At 41.2% G+C, this 24,477-nt stretch overlaps 1 protein-coding gene across 1 annotated transcript in view; it reads left to right on the top strand.

Moving 5' to 3' along the window:
- LOC129189080 (uncharacterized) overlaps nt 1-4,156 on the top strand; it is a 66,340-nt gene extending 62,184 nt beyond the window's left edge. The window contains exons 5-6 of the mRNA XM_054790393.1: nt 2,988-3,026; nt 3,855-4,156. Coding sequence (XP_054646368.1) covers nt 2,988-3,026; nt 3,855-3,990 — 175 coding nt within the window. The 3' untranslated portion in view covers nt 3,991-4,156. The remainder of the gene's footprint in view (nt 1-2,987; nt 3,027-3,854) is intronic.
- Nucleotides 4,157-24,477: the final 20,321 nt, after the last annotated feature.

Genomic DNA, 24,477 nt, shown 5'->3' with positions numbered 1-24,477 from the left:
AGTACAATAGCCACTGCAAGAAGTCCCTGAAGTAAAAAAAAGAAAGAAAAAGAAACAACAACAATGAACTCTCCCAATGCTAAAATTTGTCAAATTATGTCTTATTTTCTCTTATTATGTCTACTATATTGGGTAATAGGAGTGTAAATGTGACTATAGGGGTGTTATTTCATGTCTAGAGGGCTCTAATGATGTTAAAAACTGTATTTAGAAGGTCGTAAACAGGATTTCAATGCCATATTCCATTTATAAATAAGGAATCCTACTTCACGGAAATTCAGTTATCACCGTCAGAACTGGAACTAATTAACCGCGATAAATGAGAGATGGCTGTAATCGACAATGCAATACATTTTTTTTTACAGTGTTTTAATGTAAAATTAAAAAAAATAACAACAAATAATTGCGGGCTAGTGTGAGTTTGTTTAGGAATTATAACTGTAGATGACAGAATACTACTTTTAGTTTAACTTTTAATTTTATTTATATTATTATATATATTATTATAATATATACTAAGCTACTTGAACAATGTATGGGCATCTTTTGCGTGCTGGGTGACAAAGCAAATTGGTTTAATATCTAATAATAAATCTCATTAATAATGAATTCATACAGAAAATGCATAGGGCTGATAAAAAAAAAGCCAAAAACTTAGCACTTCCATGCAGAACTTTTTTTTCACTCTATCATGTTTGACATTCCATGGCTGACTTCATGACTTCATGCAGTAATAAGGTAATGTAATGTAAGGTAATGTCTCCATGTTTTGTGTCATTACTGCCACCTAGTGACCAGAATGCTACATACAGTACTGTATCACTTGTATTTCAATATGTTTTGACTAACAATAGACGCTAGTCTACCACAAAACACCAATCATTTATGAATTACCATCATTTCTGATGTAAAGACGCACCGGTGTTTAAGTCGCACCCACTAAAGGGAGAAAAGCAGATGTGTACATATATAAGGTGCATAGCTTGTCAACCCATTGGAAATCACATAAGGTCATTACTCAATCTCACAGTCTGACTCATGGTGTGATCTTAAAAAAAAAAGTTTAAATCATCACACAGCAACTGAACACTCAAAAGGTGGGTAAGAAATATACAAGGACCGATATGAGTTTAGAATAAAAAAACAACTATTTTAACGGTTTCCCATCATGCATTTCTTCCCAGCAAAGCATTTCATTGGCCATGGCTGCCGAGGCACTGCAATATTTCATTCAGCTGCCTCTGTCCACCAGAGGCAGGCTACTGTTTCCTCACTGACTCGTGAGCAGCACAGTATTTAAACGTTTAGTAGTAATTCTGAAGTAAAGGAGATGGCACAAGATCAGAACATGGCCATACATTAGCCGCACTGCAGAAGGGGAGGGGCGAGTCCTTCCTAGTGCTCTGCCAGTCAACTCCAGGGGCCCATTGCCAATCAACTCCAGGGGCCCATTGCCAATCAACTCCAGGGGCCCATTGCACAAAACTAGGATAAGGGATTAAGCCGGGATTTCTTGGTTGTCCTGGCTCAATTTTTCCCTGATCCGGTTGCACAAAAGTGAAACAGTGAAAAGTGGGATATGTTCTGACATAAGTTACCATGAAGATTTATTCAGTGCAGTTAGCCTGCTCCACACCAGGCTAAGGTCCATTATTGTTTATACGTATCTATTCACGCTCATCCCTTATCTCAGTCAGTGCTCACCAGAAATGGAAACCAACAATTAATCCACTGCCCACTACACATTATCACATTCACCTACACCCACTGTCATTATTTCAACATTATTTAAACATTTGTCATCATTCATTCATTCAATCGTTGTAGGTAAAGGATTTTAGATGATGTTGCAATGATTAGATCGTTTATTAGATCATAACACATACTGTATATAATAAACACATAAATACAAATAGATGTACAAGATAAAAGAGTTATATAGAGTTATACAGATGGAGTTACATTTAGACAATTTCAATCACATCTGCGGTCAATTTCACCTACAGTGTAACCGGATTCATAATAACAGTGTGACTACGTTTTCGGAGATGTTAATTGTGTTGGTGAATGTGGATGTGTACCACATTACCCACAAGCCTTAGCGCTCCAGGAGAGAGTAATGGTGACGTGATGCGCTAATACAGATTTCACACATATTACTGTACAACGCTGTTCTTGATTTGTTAAACAAGCAACAAACAACAATTAACTATTTGGATTTGAATTCTGATGGTTTCAGCGGAGCAGTGAGTGTGTATTTGTGCACTCCTTACAAAGTATTGCAACTCATCTCCGCAATACTCTGCCACGCTTTCTGTCTTTGTTTAATGACTGTGGCGTTGTTGCATTTTTTCTTATTTGCTCTTTTGCGTCCTCGTAAACCTCAATGAGGATTTCCGCTTCCGTCGGGGGAAAGTACGACTTCTCGTTGCCATGGTGAATCGGCGATCCTGTGATCGATAGCGGGGTCTATTTAAGGAAGCTGCATACGCGCACTGATTCGGGATTGGTTTCACCTGGTTTGATTAATCAATGTCTACTCAGCCTGGCTTGGGCTTTGTGCAGCCAATTAAGCATAGACACGCTTGTTTTGGGTTGGTTGAGCTCAGCTCAGTCATTTATCCTGGATATCTGAATCCTACTTTTGTGCAATGGGCCCCAGAACGTCATGTTACTTCTAATGTTTGGGCTAAAACAGACCAATAATTAAGATACATGTGTTAGAAATGTTATATACAGTATATATATACAGTATATATATATATATATATATATATACAGTATATCTTGTGTATTCTGGTGTTCACCATTGGGTGATGTGTAAAAAGCAGTACAACAGAAGAAAAGTATCAAAATAATGCCAAATATTCTGTTTTGCATTGATGTTTTTATGATGGGAATAAAACAGAAGCTGGCTTCTTTATATTTACAGTATAATGATTCTTGTGTTACGTCACTGCTTCACTTCACTTTCTACATTTGAACAGAAGGATGCATCTGGACGTCCACACAGACCAGAAAGGCAGGTAGGCTCTCCTGTCTGCACATTTATTGGACATCATATCTAATGAAGGTTAGGAGACAATGCAGCCACACAAGCCGTCTGGCCTTCACACTTGTGTTTCCAATCGTTTGGCTCGGAGTGTCTTGCTCAAGGACCCTCAACAAGGATGCAAAATGGGTCGCGTTCACGGTCCACCTACTCAACCACCTGAGCAGCAGCAGCAACTCACGGGAATGAGCCAACTCGATCAACAGCATCGCCTTCACCAAATATGCAAGCTTCCCCTTTGCCACGTTTGTTACAAAACACCGTCCTGGCACGTGAGGGTGTATGGCAACACCTGTTCCATACCGTCTACTTCCAAACGTATTGTCCAACACAATCTGCAGGCAGAGCTTTAAGTCACATTTTAATATCACACATCAACTGTTGATTAAAAAAATAAAAAGCAACTTCAATAGCATTTCAGCATGTGAATGCTGAAACTGAACTACAATGTAGAAATATTGTAGACTGAAGATCGAACCAGCAACCATCTGGTTGGGAAACCACCACTCTGTGACCAGAGCCCCGCCACCGTGCACAGAATAAACAGCATGTCACGTTATGCTGAATGTATAACACATTTCCACCAAGAGGGGGCGACATTGAAATTGTCCATTGTCCAACAGAGAAAATGTCACAGAAAATATAGAATTATGGAAAAAGTGAGTATTTTTAGAAAAGTTCTGATGTTTAGACTACATGATGTTGGAATGGTTTGAAGCGGTTGAGAAATGTGGAAATAGTTGGGATGTAAAAATTAAGAATAAGTGTTGAAATGTATAAATATGTTGAACCTTTACACAAGGACTGAGGATCGAACCAGCAACCATCGGGTTGGGAAACAACCACTCTACCTCCTGGGCTACGTCACCCTGCAGAACAACAGCAGAATGGTACAGCCATGGAAAAAGGAACATCCACCAGTAGGGGGCGACAAATAAATTTCCCATCCATTTTCAATCGGACAATTGTCACAGAAAATGTGAAATTACAGTAAATATTAGGGGTGTCACGGGACCTCATGCCACAAGATCTCGCAACATTAAAATGATTCTTTATTCAGAAGAAATATGGGCACTAGGCCTGGGACGATAATAAATGAATGGATTAATGACACACTAAATAAAAATGAACTTGATCATTTTGCTGGCCTCAATATATTTCCATGTGCATGTGTGTCCGTTTTCCATGTCTTTTGCCTCCAAACAGGCGAAGAGACTTTATGCCGTTGTTCCACAGAACAACGGCATAAACGGAGTGAGCCCTTTTGTCTGTCATACAGTCTCTTTGTCTCGGTGGGTGGAGGCAGCACGCACAGAGTGCAGAAGAGTGTAACGTAGCACCTTATTGTCATACATTTTTTTAGATTTTTTTCATAGTAAAGTTATAATGCTGTCTCGTCTCGTACGTCCAATCCCGTGTATCGTCTCAAATGGTGAACTAGGTGTCTTTACACCCTTAGTAAGGAAGGAATTTGTCCTGATAGATAGCCAATGTGTCCTGAATGAGTTGAATATTTTGACGTTGGGTTTTTTTTTATGATTATGACTTATTTATTTGATTAGGACAGTACACATTAATCAACATATGAGCAAACGCATCACAAAATATGCCAATAGCTAAATTTCCTCTGTTGTCCTAAGGCAGGCACCATCTACCATATTTACCATTTACAGACAACATTACACCTGTATAACCATAATAAGACCAGTTACAGTAAAGGTAAAACAGATTGTTAAGCAATATAAATAGTGATCAGCTTGGAATGGACATTACCCATGAGCACAGGACAGGTTTGCCTTTAACCACCGCTTTAGTGTTTTCTTGAAGGTTAGGTCATTGTCACAGTTTCTAACATGAGCCGGTAGTGCGTTCCATGACTGTGTGCCTCTGATAGAAACAACCATCTGGGCAAATTCATTCCTACGTCGCTGTATGTTACAGTCACCCCTGGTTAACAATCCCGTATTGGCTCGATTGTCATTTTTCTTCTGTATAAAAGCCTGTAATGGTGGAGGGGCGAGTCCATTCAGAACTTATAGACAAGACAGACATCCGAGAACATCTGATAATTGTCCAGGTCTAACATATTATACTTACTAAGAATATTACAATCATGAAACTGAAGAGGCTTTCTATATAAAACTTTCAGTGTTTTCTTGAAGAGAGACTTGATAGGTTTTAATGTGTTCTATGTCGCATGTGACCAAGTTGTATAGCAATGGTTTGAAGCGGTTGAGAGTGGACAAAAAGTGGTGTATAATAAGATAAAGTAGAGGAATAAATAGATGAAAAGGTATCCAATTTTATATGTGTAAATGCTTTTCAGTATTCACACAACTACAATAAAATAAAACTACTCACCCTTTGTGAAAGAGAACATGAAGGTGTCACATAGCGGCCTTTTTAGGTATCGCTGGAGTTAAAAACCTGTATCCCTGTCAAAAAAACAAAACACTCACGTGTTAATCCTTTATATGCTCATATAACACACTCCCGCCCTGCACACTGCGCGGGTTTGAGCAGCGCTAGCCAGTAGGTTAAAAGCCCGGACTGTCAAGTCACTGTCTAGCACAGCTTTGGAGGAATCGGGGAGTGAGCTTAACTCACCGTACTTCCGCACAGCTAAGCTCGCTAGCATCCATTGCGAAGTCGCAAGATTTGATGACGTGGTGCGTCATGTTCAAACTCTGAACAGGTTTTTTTAAGGCATATTTTCCCCAAAATGTGAAGAGCCTATGCAGCTACAACAGCTTCCACTCTTCTGGGAAGACATTACACAAGATTTCGGAGTAAAGTAGTCCATTGGTGAGGTCCGACGTCTACTACTGGACCTTGCTTTGCTCACTTGCAACCAAATCAGGTCTTCCTGTACACTTGGAAGCATATAATTGTCCAAAATGTCTTGTTAAAATGAAGGATTAAGATTCACTGGTGTCATCAAACTACTGATTGATTGATTTATTGATTAAATGAGGCGTTTCTCCATACAGTCCAGAAAGCGATGATGTTTTTCATGCCTCTAATGATCTCTCAAAGGAGCCTGTGAAGGACGAAGGCTGCTGCTATGGGACGTAAGCATGCGGCGGCGTCCCCGGTCTGATCCGGCACGGGTCCAGTTGAATAAATTAAAGGAATTACCAGCTGCCCTGTACGAGCTCGGCGGATGCAGGGTGGCGTGCGCAGGCCATTAGCGCGATGATAAGGATGTCGGCATGGCCCTCGCGTTAAAGGAATTACACATCGCAGCCGCAGCCTGTGAGGGAGGCTGACAGTTGTGCTCACGGTGGCAACTTCACATGACGGCAAAATGTGCACAAGCGCTCGCCCCGCTCGGGAGAGGAAAGTCTTATTGTGATGCAAATGGACGCGGCGGTGGCGGTGGCTTTAAACAATGCCAACAGATAACATCACATGATGACGTCCGCTGAGAGGTTATTTGAAGCGATACACAGGAAGTCCAATTGCTGTGATAAACAGCAGATGCTTGCAGGAGAACAAATATTTACATAATAGTATGTATATGCTATTCCACGCCATGCTAATATCTGAAACGTGCAAAACGCGGGAAGAAGTCCAAGTGGAAGGCGTCCGATAACTTGCGGGATGTAATCTGATGCGCCGCGGCCTCGCCTTGATTTATGATTGAGGACGCCTTAATAAAAATATCAAAACAATCGCAGCTCTGCGGAGGGAGATACCGCCACTACGTACATCATGCTCGACAGGCCCGAGCAGGTTGCAGCGGAGTCGGGGAGGGGGGTGAAGCTAATGTTTGTGTTTTGAGGGAGGCGTACGAGCTCGCACAAGGTGACATTTGTGTACTTCCTGTTTAGGACCTGACAGGTAAAACATCCTGAAATATTCACGTCCTTTCTTTAAATCCTGGTTCTTGGAGCCAGGTGGGTCCATTTGAATCTGGAACAGGAAGGAGACTAACCAGGAAGTCCATTAGCGGTTGTCCTCGTACTCTTTTTAATGTCACGTATGTCAAGCTCATGACAGGTTGGACTCTCGGTTTGGCTGTTCAACCACTATTTCCTGTTCTGGGCTTTTATTTTGTCATTTCTGCTTCCTTGCTTGCATGACCTTTACTCTTGTTTGAGGGAGCTTGGAGCGCACCTGCTTGTCATTGATTCCTTGCAGTTTTCGCTCGTACTGGATGCATCCTGTTAGCATCTCCATTGTGTTTTTGCTTGACTTTACTCTTGTTACTTGTGGGTTGGACATAATCCATTGCATCTTTTTTTTTTAAGCAGTTTCTTGTTCCCTGGTATTATTCTCCTACTTGTACACATTCCTGTCCAAATTACATACGCTTTTCAACTCAAATATCGTACATTTAAAAGGACTGTTGAAACGGTTATATGGCTGCCTACTTTCGAACATGAGCAGTCTTCATTGTGGGCGGAATTCCCCCATGCAAGACGACGTGAGCTACCCCGCTGAGATGCCCTCTCTCTGTATAGCGTGCTCTTCTCCAGCAGATGTCTGCTGCTGGGTGTCAGCCTGAACAGGACGTTAAGCCCTGACTCAATGTCCTTCCGCTCCCGCTTGACAAAGTCGCCCATAAACATGGCATTACAGTTGTCCCTTGCCACTTCGTGCTCCGAATTCCACAGCTTCACTCTATCACGGGTTTTCAAAAATATCGATTTAATAATTTATGTAATTATTTCACGGACCTGCGTGTGCAACTTCATGAATTAATTGTATCTGTCACAACCACCCATCAAAGTCTGTGGGCGGGACTAACGTTAATCTATTCCAATGATTGCGTTGGTCTGAAGCTCTGAGGTCAAAGAACATACTCCAGCTTTCTCGGGAGCTGGTGAGCGATACTTTACACCTTGCGGAGTATGTGGAAGCGGGATCTGCTGACCCAGAGCACGTAGCAGCAAAGACAGAGGAATTTATTCAAGTTGTTGGATTTATTTCCGCACTTTATGACCAATATGCTAACTGAAAATTCACAGGAAGTACCCCAGCACTTCTCCACCTGGGTTCACTTGGACGACACACACAAGGACCAGCGTTTGGTATTTGACGTAGAGAACCAAGTGAATTAATGAGTGAAGAAACTTCTTGTTATCTAGAGGGCTCTAATAATGTTAAAAAAACGTATTTAGAAGGTCGTAAACAGATTTTCTATGCTCTAACTATGAAAATATTCCACTTATAATTTATAAACTACCTACTTCGTGGTTACTCACTTATCATGGTCAGGTGTGGAACCAATTAACCGCGGTAAACAAGGGATCACTGTACATATATATACTGAAAATGGCTCCAGTTGAGACCTACAGTACCAGTTGAGAATCACTGGCCAGGCCTACTTTGTTGTTGTATGCTGTTTTGTGTGCCATTCTGCTCTTTGTGAGCTGATACTGTATTGTGTTAATAGAAGACTTTATTCAATCTCCCTGCCCCATGGTTCCGCATTGTGGGGTAACAAAATGTGGCAATATACTGCAGAACCTCTAATGGTGAGGTTCATACTTGTAGTCTGGTACTCTAATCCGGACCAAAAACCTGACCAAAACCATCCATCACCGGAGGCTCGTCTGTTCCAGGGTCAAACCGGGGCCATCATAAAACGTATGAACTGTACAGGCAATGTTTTATGTTGCATTGTTGATACAAGTGAGAAAATTGTTGATTATTTGAACATCTTTCAACAGCGTCAGATGCAGCGGCAAACGTGTCGCCAACACTTCTGCAAGATTTTCTGCATCCATGCAAACACCTCCCAGTTTAGCCTCCTTTCCCTCCACAGCGTCTTCCAACCCCGGCAGGCAAAAGGCGCTGGCAAAGTTGCTCCAAATGTCAGCAGAGACGTGTCCTCCTTTTGTTCGCCGCCAGCTCATTTCCTCCAGGAGGGCGTCAACAAAGCCGCTAATTCTCTCATTAATTAAAAGGAATCACAAGTCAGTGAGCACTTCAAATTAATCCACGGGGGTTTGCTCGCGCACAATGCGCTCGCTCTCCGCTCCTCCGTCCCGTCAAAGGCACCAGACATCCTCGGTTAGCAAAGCATGGCGCCATCGTTGCCATCTTTAAAGGCCGCATTCCAAAAGATCTGAGAACTGCACACGCTTGCATTAGCATCAGCTTTCGTGCCGCAGCACTTTGTTAGGTACATCTTACGGTTGTGGTTTGACAGCAGTCGCTAATATTGTCACCCTCTCAAAAACGTATATCGTATGTCATCAATACAGTCAAACCTCAGTTTTTGTATGCCCTACTTCCTACCATTCCGCAAACAAGTTTTCGTACACTCAAACAAAGCATCCGTCATGTTACTGAGTCAGTCTCCATGCTTGTTTTAATTGAGTGCGACTGCTAAACAACCCACCACGGGGCCAAAAAAAGTTACGAGTGCTAGCACTTTAACTCATTCAATACAAAAGACGTATTTATACGTTTTTATAAAACCGAATGCCCCATCCCAAATACGTATTTATATGTCTTTTCGTTTTTTTGGCGCAAGAGGCATAAAGGAAACAATTAAAGATGTCACTTTTAGAGCAGTTTTGAGCCATAAAAACGGCCACAATGTGGCAGAAATGCATTTGATAAGAGTTTGGCGTGGATCTTTTGCAAGTAAAAACACACTCGACAGCAAGGAGGAAGTGGAAGAGCATGGAGGGGGGTAAGAGTGCAGAAGGTTAAGCATTGTAGGGAAATTTTAATGCATGCACACGCACACACGCGTACACACACAGTTTAGTTTCAAATGTGAAAATGTTAAATACTTCATGGTATTATATTTGTAAATAAATAGTTATTTTGATGTAAAACTACCCTTTTTTGTGTTGTTTATGTTGTGGTACAGTTGTTTGGATATTTGAGCTATCACAAAAGCAAAAAATGTGTGTCAAAATGAAAGTTATGCTTGAAATGTATCTTTCAAAAAGCAAAAAAAGCTGTTTTTCTCCCTTTTTTGTTGGGAACTGATATTTTCCTGAAACTTACCTATGTTCTACTGATGATTACTAAAGAAAGGAAAAAGGTAGAAACCAACTTCTTTTTTTGATGAAGGGCGAGAGTCTAATCTTTCTTTTGGTAGGTTCCATGTGTATATAGCCATAGAGCACAATATTCCGTGTGTAGTGAAAAATCAGTCCAAATCGTCTAAAATGGCTGGCGGTACTGATGGGGTTGTCTTCTGAAAAACAGCTGGGATTGATTGAGTTAATAAAGAAGGTGAGAAACACTATTGAATTCAAAAAAGAACCCGTAACCAAGTACAGTTGTGGTGTTTGTGTGGCCTATCTCGCCAGGATGTACGGGAAATATTAACGATAGGTTCCATCTTGGCTAAGAAAGAAGAAATGATGAAAGCTAATGTTGCAAAAGTTGTCAGCGTGCTCACAAAAACAGACATCACAAACAATGGAAGGTGTTGAGAAGTCCTCCCTGTCCGCTCCCTGCCATTTAGAGTGTTCAATAAAAGTAAAAGTGATAAATACTCACTTCTACATTTCATTTGTCATTTATATTTATTTATCCTTGTTTTCTGTATGTAAAACTGTGATTATTATCTATTCAATATATTTTTGTTCATATTTTGGGGTTTTGACCTGCAACAATTAACTGATGAATCGATGATTAATGAAATAGCCAATTAATCGACAACTATTTTTGTATTTGATTACTGATTATATTCTATTATTGATTGTTGAATATATATTAGATTATATTATTTTATGTTAAATGTAAATATCCTCTTATTTCAGCCTCTAAAATGTGAATATTTTAAAATATTTAAAAATATTTTTCATCCACAAAAGCAGACCTATTATGTTTGTGTTTTAGGCAACACATCAGCTTTGACTTTGGAAAACAGTGATCAACATTTTTGCCTGTTTTCTGATATGTTGCGGACCAAACCACTAACTGTTTGTGTTTGGTTCATATTGATTTGGTCTGTCTAGGACCTAACCAATTACTCGATTAATCAAAACAACAAGCTTCAGATTAATCGACTAAGAAAATCATTAGTTGCAGCCCTAGGTTGGATTGACTTAGTTCATATGGGAAAAATCGCCTCCGTTTTCATATATTCTGGTTTTCGTCTGACTTTTTGGAACAAATTATGAACAAAAACCGAGGTTTCACTGTAATACACACAAAACGCAACAGCTATTAAAAAATAAACTGTTGCCCATGCAGTGGTTAACATACAGTATGTGAAATTTGTGTAGTCAGTATGGATTTAATCCCTACTGAAGTTAAATAGTACAGTATTGGTTTCATTGGTTTCAGACACAACCGTGATAAGTGAATTTCTTACTTATAAATGGAATATTTCCGCAGTTAGATCATAAAAAACCTCTTTACAACCTTCTCAATACAGTTATTAACATCATTAGAGCCCTCTAGACATGCAATAACACCCCATAGCCCCTTTTAGACTCCTATTACCCAATATCGTAGACATATGAGAAAATAAGCCATTTAAGACATAAATACGACTGTTTAAATGTATTTTGGCGCTAGGAGAGCGCCAAAAGAGACGTCAGGGGTTCAGAGTTGTTTTAGTTTGGTGTGGGTTACAGCCGCAACAATAGTCCATGTTTGGGATTATTGTGCCTGTTGTAAAATCATCCAAACCTTTCGATAAAAGAGTGTTGTTCCGGCGATCAAGACTGGCGCTTGTGTGTCTCACCGAAAATTACAATAACATTACTGACACCTAGTAACCTGTATGGGATACTGCATATCATCACGTCTTTGAACGCATCTTCTGAATACCTTATATTTGTATTTCACTTCATTTAGCCATTTTTATGCTTGAAAATGGTTCATTTAGGCCAAAAAAATGTAACATTTACTTTAAAATGCACATTTTTTACTAATAATAGGCCGAAACAAAACAGCGTGGTTTATCGCAATATATATTTTATTGCAATATTTTTCAAAAACTGTGATGGGTGAAGCGGACAAATTCAAATCGTGAAGTGGCAGGGAATTAGTGTATATAATGAATACGTAATAATTGCACATAAAACTATATCAGTGGTGGTCAGTGGTTAATATAATTATTATTAGTAGTATGATATTAATATTGTATTTTTGACTTTTTTTGTTTTTTAATTTAATGACACTTTTTTGCTACAGGTTATATTATTATTATTACTATTGTGATTATTATTATTGTATGGTTTACATGTTATTTTTGTTGTTTATTTATTATTCTTATTCTTATAAGACAAACCGCACTAATATACTAGTAGCATATGAATTAATATACTAGTACAGTGCGGTTGTCTTTACATTTACAAGTATTTATTTCTTTAAAAAGTACATTTAATTAGCATTTGCCTGTCACGTTTGCCAAAAAAAGATGCAGCCCCTCGGCAGGCTTCCAAAAGTCAGCCAATGATGTGGGCGGCTGTTTCTTAAAGAGACAGAAGCCTAATTTGCTTGTTTGATGAAGTGAGGTCTTACGAACGGGAGAGCTGTGAATTTGGAGATTCAATAAGGGCGGTATGCTTACGTTGAACGGTTTCCCTCACAAATGCCGTGTTTTGTCCGCGGAACAATGCGGCTAATTAGTTTGGCGGCACGGGCAAAATGTCGGCGCTGGCCAACGGCCACATGGAGTTGTTTGTCTCCGTCACTGGAGACAAGTTATAAATACTTGCAGCTTGGCATTCTCCTCAGCGCGGAGCTCCTCGGAGGGCGATGAGGTGCTAATTAGCAACTGTTAGCACAAGTCGAGAGACACACACATCCATAAAATGTTAGATCTCCTTGTTGTTAGCGCATGTAGCACACGACGCGCCCCCCACCCTACACAGACGCTCTTCACTTTTTCACACTCGTGCTCCTCGCAGGCGAGCCAGGTCTGACAAATTAAGGCTGCAAAGTCATTAGATGAAGATAAGAAGTTATCTTCCACTGGCAGACAGACTTTTATCTGTCCTATTCCTCTTCTCGGCTCAGATTGTTAGCGTAATTGGGACGTTACGCCGACAGAGAGGCCAGATGAGTTTTTAACCCTGTCACGCCTTTCAACCTCCGGTGTCGGCGCGAGGTCACAGGCGGACGTGTTCGGACTCATTTAAAAAGCAGAATCTTGACACAGTGCGAGTCCACGGGCGCTTGTTTCTACAGGTGCACCGGGCCCAGACGTGACCTCCGTCACCTTCTTTCAATTAAGCATGACGTGTGTTTGTTGAGGCTGGCTGAGCATCACTAAGAGCATCTGCTAGTCCTTTCAGCGTGTTGGCTTTTATGTATGACATGGACAAAAGGCACACTTTCTTCCCACATGACCTCGCCATTCTCATCTGAGCTACACACACTGGACAACTGTAGGCATGCTTGGTTTGGAGGTCCAACATCAGTGATCGCTCATCTCACAGCTGGATGACATGAAGAAAAATTCCACACTGAAGGTCTTCCCAGAAGAGTCAGTGTGGGGTGGCTATCTGCCTCAACCATTTGGGTTGATTGATACATGACAAAAAACATAACACATAGGGTTGGACATCGTTTAAATTTGAACGATTCCGGTTCTGATTCCTTGTTTTGATTCCGGTTCCTAACGATTCTCGATTCCAATGTTTTTTAGAGTAAGGTGGGTCATAAAAGTTTGCATTGTTTAAAAGAGGGCGCTAACCAGTATTATTTTTCGATGAAATGTCTGAACTTCTCCATGAACTGTTTAATGATATGAACTTTCGACTTTAATTTGAATTCCTGACAGGGCTATTTTCAGGAGATAAATATATCAAACCATTCAACTTGAATATAAATGTTACTTTCTACAGGAGTACACGTTCCCAAATATGTTTACTTTTGGAAAGCTAATGAAAAAATATTTCCACATATGCTGTTGTTCATGTGTAAGTGAGTCTGTGATGCTGCAGCCACTTAAACATGCACAGTTTGTCCATGAAACGCACATGGACTAATGTTATCACTTAGCACCAGTATCCTTTCTTTGCTGCCTCAATGTTGGTGTAAGCTAGTTTGATCTAGTTATAAGTAAACAATATGTAGCCAACGGAGCTCTTATTTTGAAAGCTGGAAGTCTGTTGTGTGGCTTGAGAAGGTGCGTTGACTGTTCTAAACGAGACGAGCTGTGCACATGAATAAACTTACAGTACCTCCCAGAGCCGTCGCTCCGTCCTTTATTTACATCGAACGTCCACATAAGTGGGCATGCTGGCATTTATTGTTTGACTTCCCTGACTCTGACTGCTTCGAGGAAGTCCGACGTAGCGCATGATATCTCCTTTGCATGATATCATGGTGTTGCCAATGTTGCAACACAGTCGACCGCTCTTTTTAACGATGGTAAGCCAAACTTTTTAGCCGCCTCATCTTCGCTGGTGCTCACCGGCTTCCTCTTCATTGGTGTTGGCGGCTATTTATGAAGTGAGCATCGAAACTAAGAATCAAAATTTAAAAATGCGAACACTCCCGGGAGAATTACAATGTCAGTCCCGGTTTCCATTGTTGCGCAAGACTCGATGGCCAACCCTAATAACACAGCAGAGAGACGATGGTTTCAAGTTGCATCACGACCCTAAAGTTCATTCCCAAAGACACGGGACAGACTCAACTGGGGAGAAATTCCTTTGAAACAGTACGAAACCTCAGGACAGACATGGGAGAGATTTTGGGAGTTCTTTCACACAGAGATCCACATCTGCCAACCTTGAAGATATTTTATGAGTGCTCCATCCTGCAAGGTGAGATTTTTTTTTAAAGGTGCAAGAGGGTTTGCGAAGCGTAGCCTCAACACAGGAGCATACTCAAAGTTTAAGAGACCGAACTTGAAACGGAACCCAGCGAAATACAACTAAACACCTGACTGGAGAGCAGTGAAGCGCACGAGTGTATGCATTCCAAGTAGGAACAATGCAGGACACACAGCAGGACAATTTAAGACACAAGTAAAACAAACATCAAGATCCTCTTTCACACTGTCTGTTCAAGGCAGGATTTTCCACCTTTTTTCTCGGTTTCTGTTCCGTAAAAATGGCACAAAATGTATTCCAGCCTTGGACACGGTGGCCATGTGTTAACAGAAGTGGAACGACACCTGTGTGTAAGCTAGGGGTGTCCAAACTTTGTCCAGAGAGGGTTATATAGTGAAAAATGAAAGGTTTGATATTTTGTAAAGCAACACACGCAGATATGCTAAAAGGTTCTATATATTTCATGAAAACATATTGTTGATATAAGTGAAAGACTATTATTAGTATCAACTTCACTCTTTGCTCTTTTTTTATTTTCTAAATATTTCATGCTATTTCTTCTTAAATAAACTTTGTAAAATTTTCTCCCGTACTCTTTATTCCTGTAATATAACTTTTCCCCCAACCTCATTTTCCAAAAATGACAACTTTATTTTGTTTTGTTTGTTTCTCATAATACATATTATGGCTTCAAAAAAAATTTTCTTTAATATTTCAACACTATGTTACTGAAATGAAATTTATTCTCTCAACTTTTTTGCTCATTTGAACAGGGCTTTTTTTCTCTTAATATTTTCATTTTATTCTCCGAGAATTGCAGCTGTTTTTTTCATGTGATTTAAAGTCACAATCATGACTTTACAACGTTACAACGTTTTCCACAACCTGATGTCCCAAAATGTACAACTTTTTCCTGGTTGTTTGTCATAATATCACAACTTAATGCTATTACAATGACGTTATTTTCCCTCTTATTACCACGATATATACGATATATATGTATATATATATATATATATATATATATATATATATATATATATATATATTCTGACTTTTTCTTCAGATTTTTCCATTTTTGCTGTTTTTTCTTGTTAAATTATATATTTTTTGTGCCAGTAAAAAACAACAACACACAAATGGCCCCTGAGCTGCACTTTGGGTACCCCTGGCGTAAAGTAAGGAACGCTGAATGACGGGACGGGGTAAGAAAATGTCGCTGTTAGGCGATGCTTTTATAGGCGCGCCCGACAATGGCATTTGACGTCAACAAATGACGTGATTGCGAGACGCCGTGTCGCTGTGTGTTGCGGAGGTAGTCTCTTCCACGCGGAGATCACACAAAATAGGCCACATCAGCGTCGTAACGTCAGCGTCTGGCATGAACCCGCCTCTGCCTTTCAAGCCTGGATTATGCTCACCGGCTCCTCGACGTCGGCTTGGTCCTCCCCATCCAGTCCCTCCAGCATAGCTGGACCTACACCCCCCCTAAAAATGCTGCAATTTTACATCATTTCTTGTGTGTATACGACTCATTGCGAGGCCGTACCGCCCGCTAAAATGAACGCCTTCTCCTCTGATTTCGAATCAACACTTTAAACGTGTTGGAAAACATTGGTTAGCTCCCCGTCTCGCTTTAACTGCCATTGCTCGCTCGCGACGAAGGAAGCTAACAAGATAGCACGTCAAGAAGAGCTGTAGCAGCTCACCGAGTTGACTCTTTCGGCAGGAAATTGCACACCGCGTGCTTAACCCCGAAGAGGAGCTATACAGTAGGAAGATGAAGATGCCATGGCGGGGTGTATGGTGTATGGTGTACCCAGCTGTGATACCACCACAGGAGCTGCAACACATCCTTCCCCATTCTGTGTCGGAACAGCAAAGCAATCCAATACAATATGATGTGGTGTCACTGGCTTCCGTGTTTAGCTATTGTGCAGGGTTTCTGGAGTGAGGGATGGTTACAAGGGTCTGAGAGAGGGGTCTTATGCTAGCACTTCTGAAAGTCCGAGCACGTAGTTAGCATCCACGTGGAGCTCTAATTGCGTCCACATTCTCGGAGCGTTTGCCGCTTGTTTACTGTCATCAGGATAACAAGGACGTGAAAAACAAAAATAACGAAGGGTCGGTCCCATGCTGTAAAGACCGTGCTTTAATGGCGACTAAGGAGGGACAAAGGACCGATCCAAATGGCGAGAGTCGCTGTCGGCCACGATGACGCCACGTTTGATGTGATGTTAGCTGGGAGGCCGGCGCGTGTGATCACATGACCTCACCTTTCATTTCACATTCTCTGTGGTCTCACGTTAGAAGGCGGCGGTCATTAGCCAATGTTGTCATATTCATCACAGCGCTGTCTAACAGGATGAGAAGCTCTTTACACACCACGTCGCCATGGCCGGAGGAGAGCGTTAATTATTGAGAAAGTGACAAAAAAAAGCCACTCAGCAGCCAGTAAACACAATTATCTCAATTTTACAGACATCCAAGGCCTCTTCGTGAAAGCACAAAGGCTCCAGCATCTCGTGTTGCCATGGTAACACCAGGCTTTGCCAATATGCCGTAACAAGTGTGTGAAGAAACCAACAAAGACACGACAACACAGCGTTAGCGTCTTTGCTCAAGTGCTTCTCAGCTCTTTGACCAATGCTTAAGTGCATCACAATGATGCCCACCTTATTGTAAAGCGGTATAGATGATGGCTAAGAAAATAAAATACACATGCTACATTGTATGCTATATGCTATGCTATGTAAAACATTGTATGCTGCATTCTACAATGTACGCTACAGGCTACATTGTATAAAATAGGTTACATGTTACATTTCATACTGAAAGTTATATTGTATTCTATCGTCTACCTCATGTGCTACATTATATGCTACATGCTGCATTGTACGCTACAGGCTACGTGCTACATTGTAGGCTACATGCTAAATTCTCTGCTACAAGCCACATTGTTTGCTACAGGGTCACATTGACATGCTACATTCATTCGCCATGCCACATTATCGTATCGCCTACATCGCATGCTACATGCCACATTGTTTGCTACACACTAAATCGTAGGCTACATGCAACCTTGCATATGCTACAGGCTACATGTCACATTGTATGCTATAGGCCGCACTGCATGCTACAGGCTACATGTCACTTGCATGCTACATGCGACATTGTATGCTACAGGCTACATGCTAGATTGCATGCTACATACTATGCTATGTACCACATTGTATGCTACAGACTATGTTGTATTCTACAGTACATGCTACATTGTACACGACAGCCTACATGTTACATTGTATACTAAATGTTACATTGTATGCTACATGCCACATTGCCAGGCTACATGCTACATTGTACGTTAAATGCAAAATTTGATATTACATGCCACCTTGCACGCTACTGGCTACATGCTATATTGTATGCTACATGTCACATTGTATGCTACAGTCTACATTGTATGTTACATGCTAACTGTGTGCTACATGCCACCTTGCATGCTACTGGCTACATGTCGCATTGTATGCTAGATGCTACATGCAGTGAGACATGTCATATTGTTTGCTACATGCCACATTGTGTGCTACAGGCTACATGTTACAATGTATTTTACATGCTAAATGTTATGCTACATTCCACCTTGCATGCTACTGGCTACATGTCACATTGTATGCTTCTTGATACATTCAGTGCGTCATGCCACATTTTATGATACAGGCTACATTGTATGCTACATGCAACATTGTTTGCTACATGTAACATGCTACATTGTATGCTACCAGCTGCGAGATTGCATGCTACAAGGTATGCTACTGTATGTGCCACATTGTTTGCTACATTCTACATTGTATGCTACAGGCTACATTGTACACTACAGGCCACATGTTCCATGTGACATCTTCCTGCATCCTTAGCGAGTACAGCGTCACGCCCGTGAGCTGCTGAGAGATCGTGGTAGGGGGATTGTAATCCACAAGGGTCTTGAGGATGGGGCTGGCACGTACAGTAGAGCCTCCCAGGCTGTGGATCTAGTCCTGGCAAGGCTTTTGGCACGCTCTTGCTGTCTCTGGAAGGAGAGAGTTCGAACTAGCTGGTCCACAAACGAGTGAGGGCGGGGAGGGGGGACCGTGGGCATCAATAGATCTGCATGCTGATTGGCCAAAGACGCGTACTTAAAGCGTCTTCATTACAATTGTAAATGCGCGGCCCGAGGCTGTCAGCATCCCATGAAGGGGATGCTCACGGACAGCGGCTGGCATGTGATGGAGGGTCCAGTGCAGCTAATTAATTTCATTAGCAAGTGAAGTCATCTTATAGCAGGAATTCATATTTGGAGCGTCATGTTGCTCATTTATTTCCAGATTTAATTAGCTCAGAGAAGAAATGCTGCTCGGGCAAGAAGACTTTTTAATTATCAGCTTGGATAAATTTGAAAATGTTGATGCCTAAGGGTTGAGTTAATTAAAACCTGCATTATTTTAACTTTAATTAGCTCCCATCTTTGTTTTTCTTCGCCATATGGCCATGTCCTGTAGTCAAATTGACTTAATTAAGCTCATTAAGCTAATCATTTTAATTACTCAAGACAATGGGATTGGATAGACGACGACTACAAGTTTATGGCCAAGTGCTTGTTTTTTTCATAGATGGCGCGGTGGAGAGGCGGTCGTCTCGTACTCAATGAGGCTCGAGTCTAATTCCTCGACAAAAAAATAAGCCTTGCCACCAACATGGGGATGTTTTTTTTGTTGAGGAAGTTTGTCTTTTGTTTGGAAACAGTCACGTGTTAGTCACCAACCGGTAAAGGGTTGTAAACGAAATAGACACTCGCTCCTTCCACACTTCCTCTCGAATTGGTGGCTCCCACCTCTTTTTGGTGCACGCACACCAGTCAAGCTCATGTTTTGTGATTTGTTTGTGATTTCATCTTTTGGGACACTCCTCCTAAAACATGAATTTGATGTTTGTGATTTTCTAGTGCTGCTGGTACTTTTTTCAAAAGCAACAACACTAAAAAGGTAAAGCGTCTGTGTAGGCTCTCAGTCGTACAGGAGTTGTCCATCGAGGAAAAGGCTTCTTGAGACGTCATCTGTACTTCTGTGAAGAAGGTGTCGGACGTTTCGCTCCTCATCCGAAGAGCTTCGTCAGCGAACTAATAAGTGCTGGTAGCCTAGGCCTTAAATACAGTAAGAGTGGGCGGAACTGGTGTGCCAACACCCTCCTCCTATTGGTTCCTTACACTAAGCCTGGGCGGAGTAGTGGTATAATGCTATCCTGCTATTAACACCTCCGATAGTGTCGCTCCCTGAATTGGGTATGAACGACTCTGATACTGGCTCGTTAGCATCTATTGTTCTGGCTCGGCCCTGGCTTCACCTCATTTGCAAGACTAAGAGCTGACTAAGAGCTTTTATTTACTAAAAAGGTAAATATTAAAGGCCGCCTGGGCTTTCTTAAGCTACATTAAGGCTACACGCTACTTTGAACGCTACATTTTATGAAATCAACAACATGAAAGATAATTCTGGTGTTTATAAAACAACAAACCTGAATGAACAAGGTCTGTTCATCTGGCCAGTCCTTCAAGTCACTTTGTAAAACAGCTGTAGTGTGACGTTCTTCATATTTGTGTCTACAAAACATGCTATAGCCAATCCAATGTGAGATATACACTATGCCGGGGGTGTCCAAACTTGTTCCAGCAAGGGCCACATAGTGAAACATGAAAGGGTACAAGGGCCACTGTCACGTTCCGCAGGACAGGAGCGAGCACTTCCTGTCCTGCGCTCTTACTTTGGCGGGCGGCACTTCCGGCTGGGAGGAAACTGCAGCCGCTTCACCCCAAGTGGTTGCTACGCGGCTGCGTGCTATTAACATTTGTGGGGTTTAAAAGCCCAGGCTGGTTCATTGCCTCTAGTCATCTCGCTATCACTTGAGAGAATACTTACCTGCTGCAACTACGAGCCTTTTTCCTCTGTCGCCATTTGTTAATCCTTGCACAACTGTGAGTACCTGCACCTGCATTATTAAACTTTTTTATTTGCATGCCACCGCCTCGTCTCTGCATACTGGGGGGGTCAAGCTTCCGACAGCAACCAGCCTGTCACCAGATCGTGACAGCCACTTTGATATTGTGTCAAGCAACACGTGTGGACATGCTAAGAAGTTAAAGGGCTAGTTGGGATTTTTTGACATGAAGTTGTATGACATCCCCATCAGCAGTGGACTATACCAACAGCGGATCACCCCCCCATTTGGTCACGCGAGTCCAGTTCTGATCGGATTTCCATGACGAGGAACGTGGTTCTGCTTAGTTGCTGGGTCATTTAAGTAAAGAGTCTGGCGTCTCAAAACAATATGAAAAGAGTAATACATTTGCATCATAACAATGCCTCCTCAAAAAAAATCTGACCTTACAAATCGCTCGGTGTTATATTTGTCTCCCGCCGTGTCCCTGCGCACTGTCGCCTCTCCATTCGTGTGTACGTGATGAAAACGCTTGTAACTTCTTCTGCTGCGGAACACACGTCCACAATATGGCCGCGGCCCTCCATTTTTTTCTTTTTTTTCTCTAATCTACGCTACAAAAATAACATTGTTTTTCCTTATAATATTACGATATATACGATATATTTCATAAATTTGCGACTTTTTTTCAGTAGAATACTACTTTTTCTCGTAATATTTTGACTTAGTCTAACTCATTTCTGCTGTTTGTTTTTTTCAAATTTTCCAACTATTTCAAGTTTCCTCTTGTAAATTTTCTTCTCATAATTACTTCATTCCAATAATATTTTGACTTTATTCTTGTAACATTAAAACTTTTTCCGCATCCTAATTTTCCAAAAATTGCAACTCTGTTTGTTGTTTTGTTTCTTTCTTTTAAAAAATAACCTCTTTCTTTAATATTTCAACTTTATGCGAGTAAAACGTTATTTTTCCTCATATGACGACAGTAAACCCATAAAATTACAACTTTTTCTCGTTAAATTAAAAGGTTTTTTTTCTTAATATTTTGACTTTACTCTTGTAAAATCATTGATGGTTTCTCCACTCTCTCTGTTTTGTTTTCTTGTTAAATTATATTTATAGAATCTACCACGGGCCAATAAAAAACAGCTGTCGGCCCCCAGACCACCTTTAGGACACCACTGCAGTATACTAAGCAGTTAAATATTGTTGTTGTTTTGTTTTTTTTTGTTCTTGTGCTCCCGGGCTGGACTTTGGACACCATTGAAAATGTAGTTTTTTGAATGAACACACAGTGTCCATCACTGCTAAAAATGAGGGGACACTCCCCTTTGTGTGGCGCAAGGGTATTTGCGAGCGTCCGGCAGCTGCACGCCAGTCTGGAATCGTGGCCCGTGGCCGACAGATGCGACTCGGCTAAAGTCCAATAATGAAATAATGGCGGGAGACATGATGTTCATGGTTTCCATCATTGTTAAAAGAGCGACCCACTTAGGTAATTTGTTTCCATGTTTAATCCTATTTGGGACTATCACATTAAACCAACTGGTGGGCCTATAAATAAACTGGTTGCTATGTGTGTGTGTGTGCGTGTGCGTGTGGGCAGGGGGGCGTCTCATTTGATTAGAGGGAAGCACTTAATAATGTGCGCCGCCAAAAGGTGACCTTCAGCATCAGGTGACCCACACATATGGAGCCCTCATATTCCTAATGTCCGGCCCTGATGTACTTCAACAGTCCTGAGCCGCAGCACTCGCCAAATTGCTTCCGACAAATGTCCATGTGGGCGCACACGTTTGTGTGTTTGTGCCTTCTCATAGCCGCCATGTAACTTAGAAGGCCACACGGGAGTCGACTTAGTCAGCTTGCCCCAAAGGTTTCTACACCAGTTTGTTTCTATATCAGAGTCCTATTGATTTTGAATGCCCACGAAAATTACTGTGTTGCCCACTCCATTGTATGTTAACTCTTTCAATACCAAAGGCGTATTTAGATGTTTTTATAATCCAGAACACCCGATCCCAAAGACGTATTTATTATTACGTATCAGAGCAGTTTTAAGCCATACAAACAGCCACAAGGTGGCAGAAGTGCATTTGATAAGAGCTCAGCATGTGACTTTGAATGGAAAAAACATACATGGCAGCAAGGAGGAAGTGGAAGAACGCGGAGTACAGCGTGCAGAAGGTTACGAATTGGAGTGAAATGTTAACGCACGCACACGCATAGTTCAGTTCCAAATGTAAAAACTGTAAATACTTCTTGGTGTTTATATTTGTAAATAAATTGTTATTTTGATGTAAAACAACCCTTTTTGTGTTATGTTGTGGTATTGTTGTTTAGATATTTGAGGTGTCACAAAAGCAAAAAGTTATGTGCAATGTGTAATTTCACAAAAAGCTGGTTTTCCCACTTTTTTTAGTCGAGAACCGATATGTTCCCGAAACGTAACTACACTAGGTCCCCAACTTCGGAACATCTGACTTGCGAATGTTCGGAGATACGAACGCGAGCTGGCTGGTCTATATTTTCATGTATTTTGCCCTTTGGAACTCCATATTTATACTGCTACATGCTTGACCAGTAGAGGGCACTGTGACACTGCTAATGGGACCAACAGGTAGAGGAACACGCTGGGGAGAGAGTGTAAAGGAGAAATGCAACGCTAAATTGTAGCTGCACGATGCAACCCGGACAGAGCGTGTGATTAAAGTTTATGAAGAGTTAATAGGCCTGCTTAATTCTACACCACCCATAGAACACTACCTCTTTTAGAAGAGTCTAACGACGACGACCATTTTTACTTTTTTCAATAACTCCTCCTCCTCCTCCACCAACGACGTATGCTCGACCACTCCTCTTCAAAGGTAAATAACATTTATCATTACGTATTATTATATCATTTTTATTATTATTGTTTTTTTTCATTAATTATTCTCGTTTAATATGACTTCTACATCCAAACTCATATTTACATACATACACGTATACTGTGTATATGTATACACGTACATGTAGTACCTATATCATTGGTAATATTACCTTTTGTTGGACTTACGAACAAATCGACTTGCGAACGTCTGGAACCGATTGTGTTCGTTAGTTGGGGACCTAGTGTATGTTCGACTGCTGATTACTAAAGAACAGAAAAAGGTAGAAGACAAGTAGACAATCTAATCTTTCTTTTGGTAGGGTCCATGTTTATATAGTGTATACCTTGAAAGATCAGTCAATATCATCTAAAATGGCCGGTAATGTACGAGTTGTCATTTTTAGAATGGCTGGGATTTAATGACTTAAACGTTTTGCACCACGAAAGAGCAAAACCGTTCTTGTCTGGACATGCCTCACTACCTTAAAGGGATAATTGGGATTTTTTGACATGAAGTTGTATGACATCTCCATCAGCAGTGTACAGTAGTTCATCAATAGTGACTCCCCGCCCTCACTTGGTCCTGCGAGCCAAGTTCTGGTCAGATTTTGGTGATGAGAAACGTAGTCCCGGTTAGTTATTGGGGTTACTTCAGTAAAGAGTTTGGCTTCTCAAAGCAATATTCAAAAGACTAATACATTTGCAACACAAAAATGCCTCCTCGAAAAAAATCAGATCTTACAATCACTCACCTTTACTTTCCGTGACTGACACTCCTCCCGTCGGTTGTCTGTTGTTGTGTATGTGCTCCACAGTTCCCACGTTGCAGCAGTCTTCATCCGCTGTGGAACACATACCAACACAAC

The sequence above is a fragment of the Dunckerocampus dactyliophorus genome, chromosome 10 (genome assembly GCF_027744805.1).
Source record: "Dunckerocampus dactyliophorus isolate RoL2022-P2 chromosome 10, RoL_Ddac_1.1, whole genome shotgun sequence".
In the NCBI taxonomy this organism is placed as follows: Eukaryota; Metazoa; Chordata; class Actinopteri; order Syngnathiformes; family Syngnathidae; genus Dunckerocampus; species Dunckerocampus dactyliophorus.
Note: the sequence above shows the minus strand (reverse complement) of the source record. Positions and strands in the feature narration are given on the sequence as shown.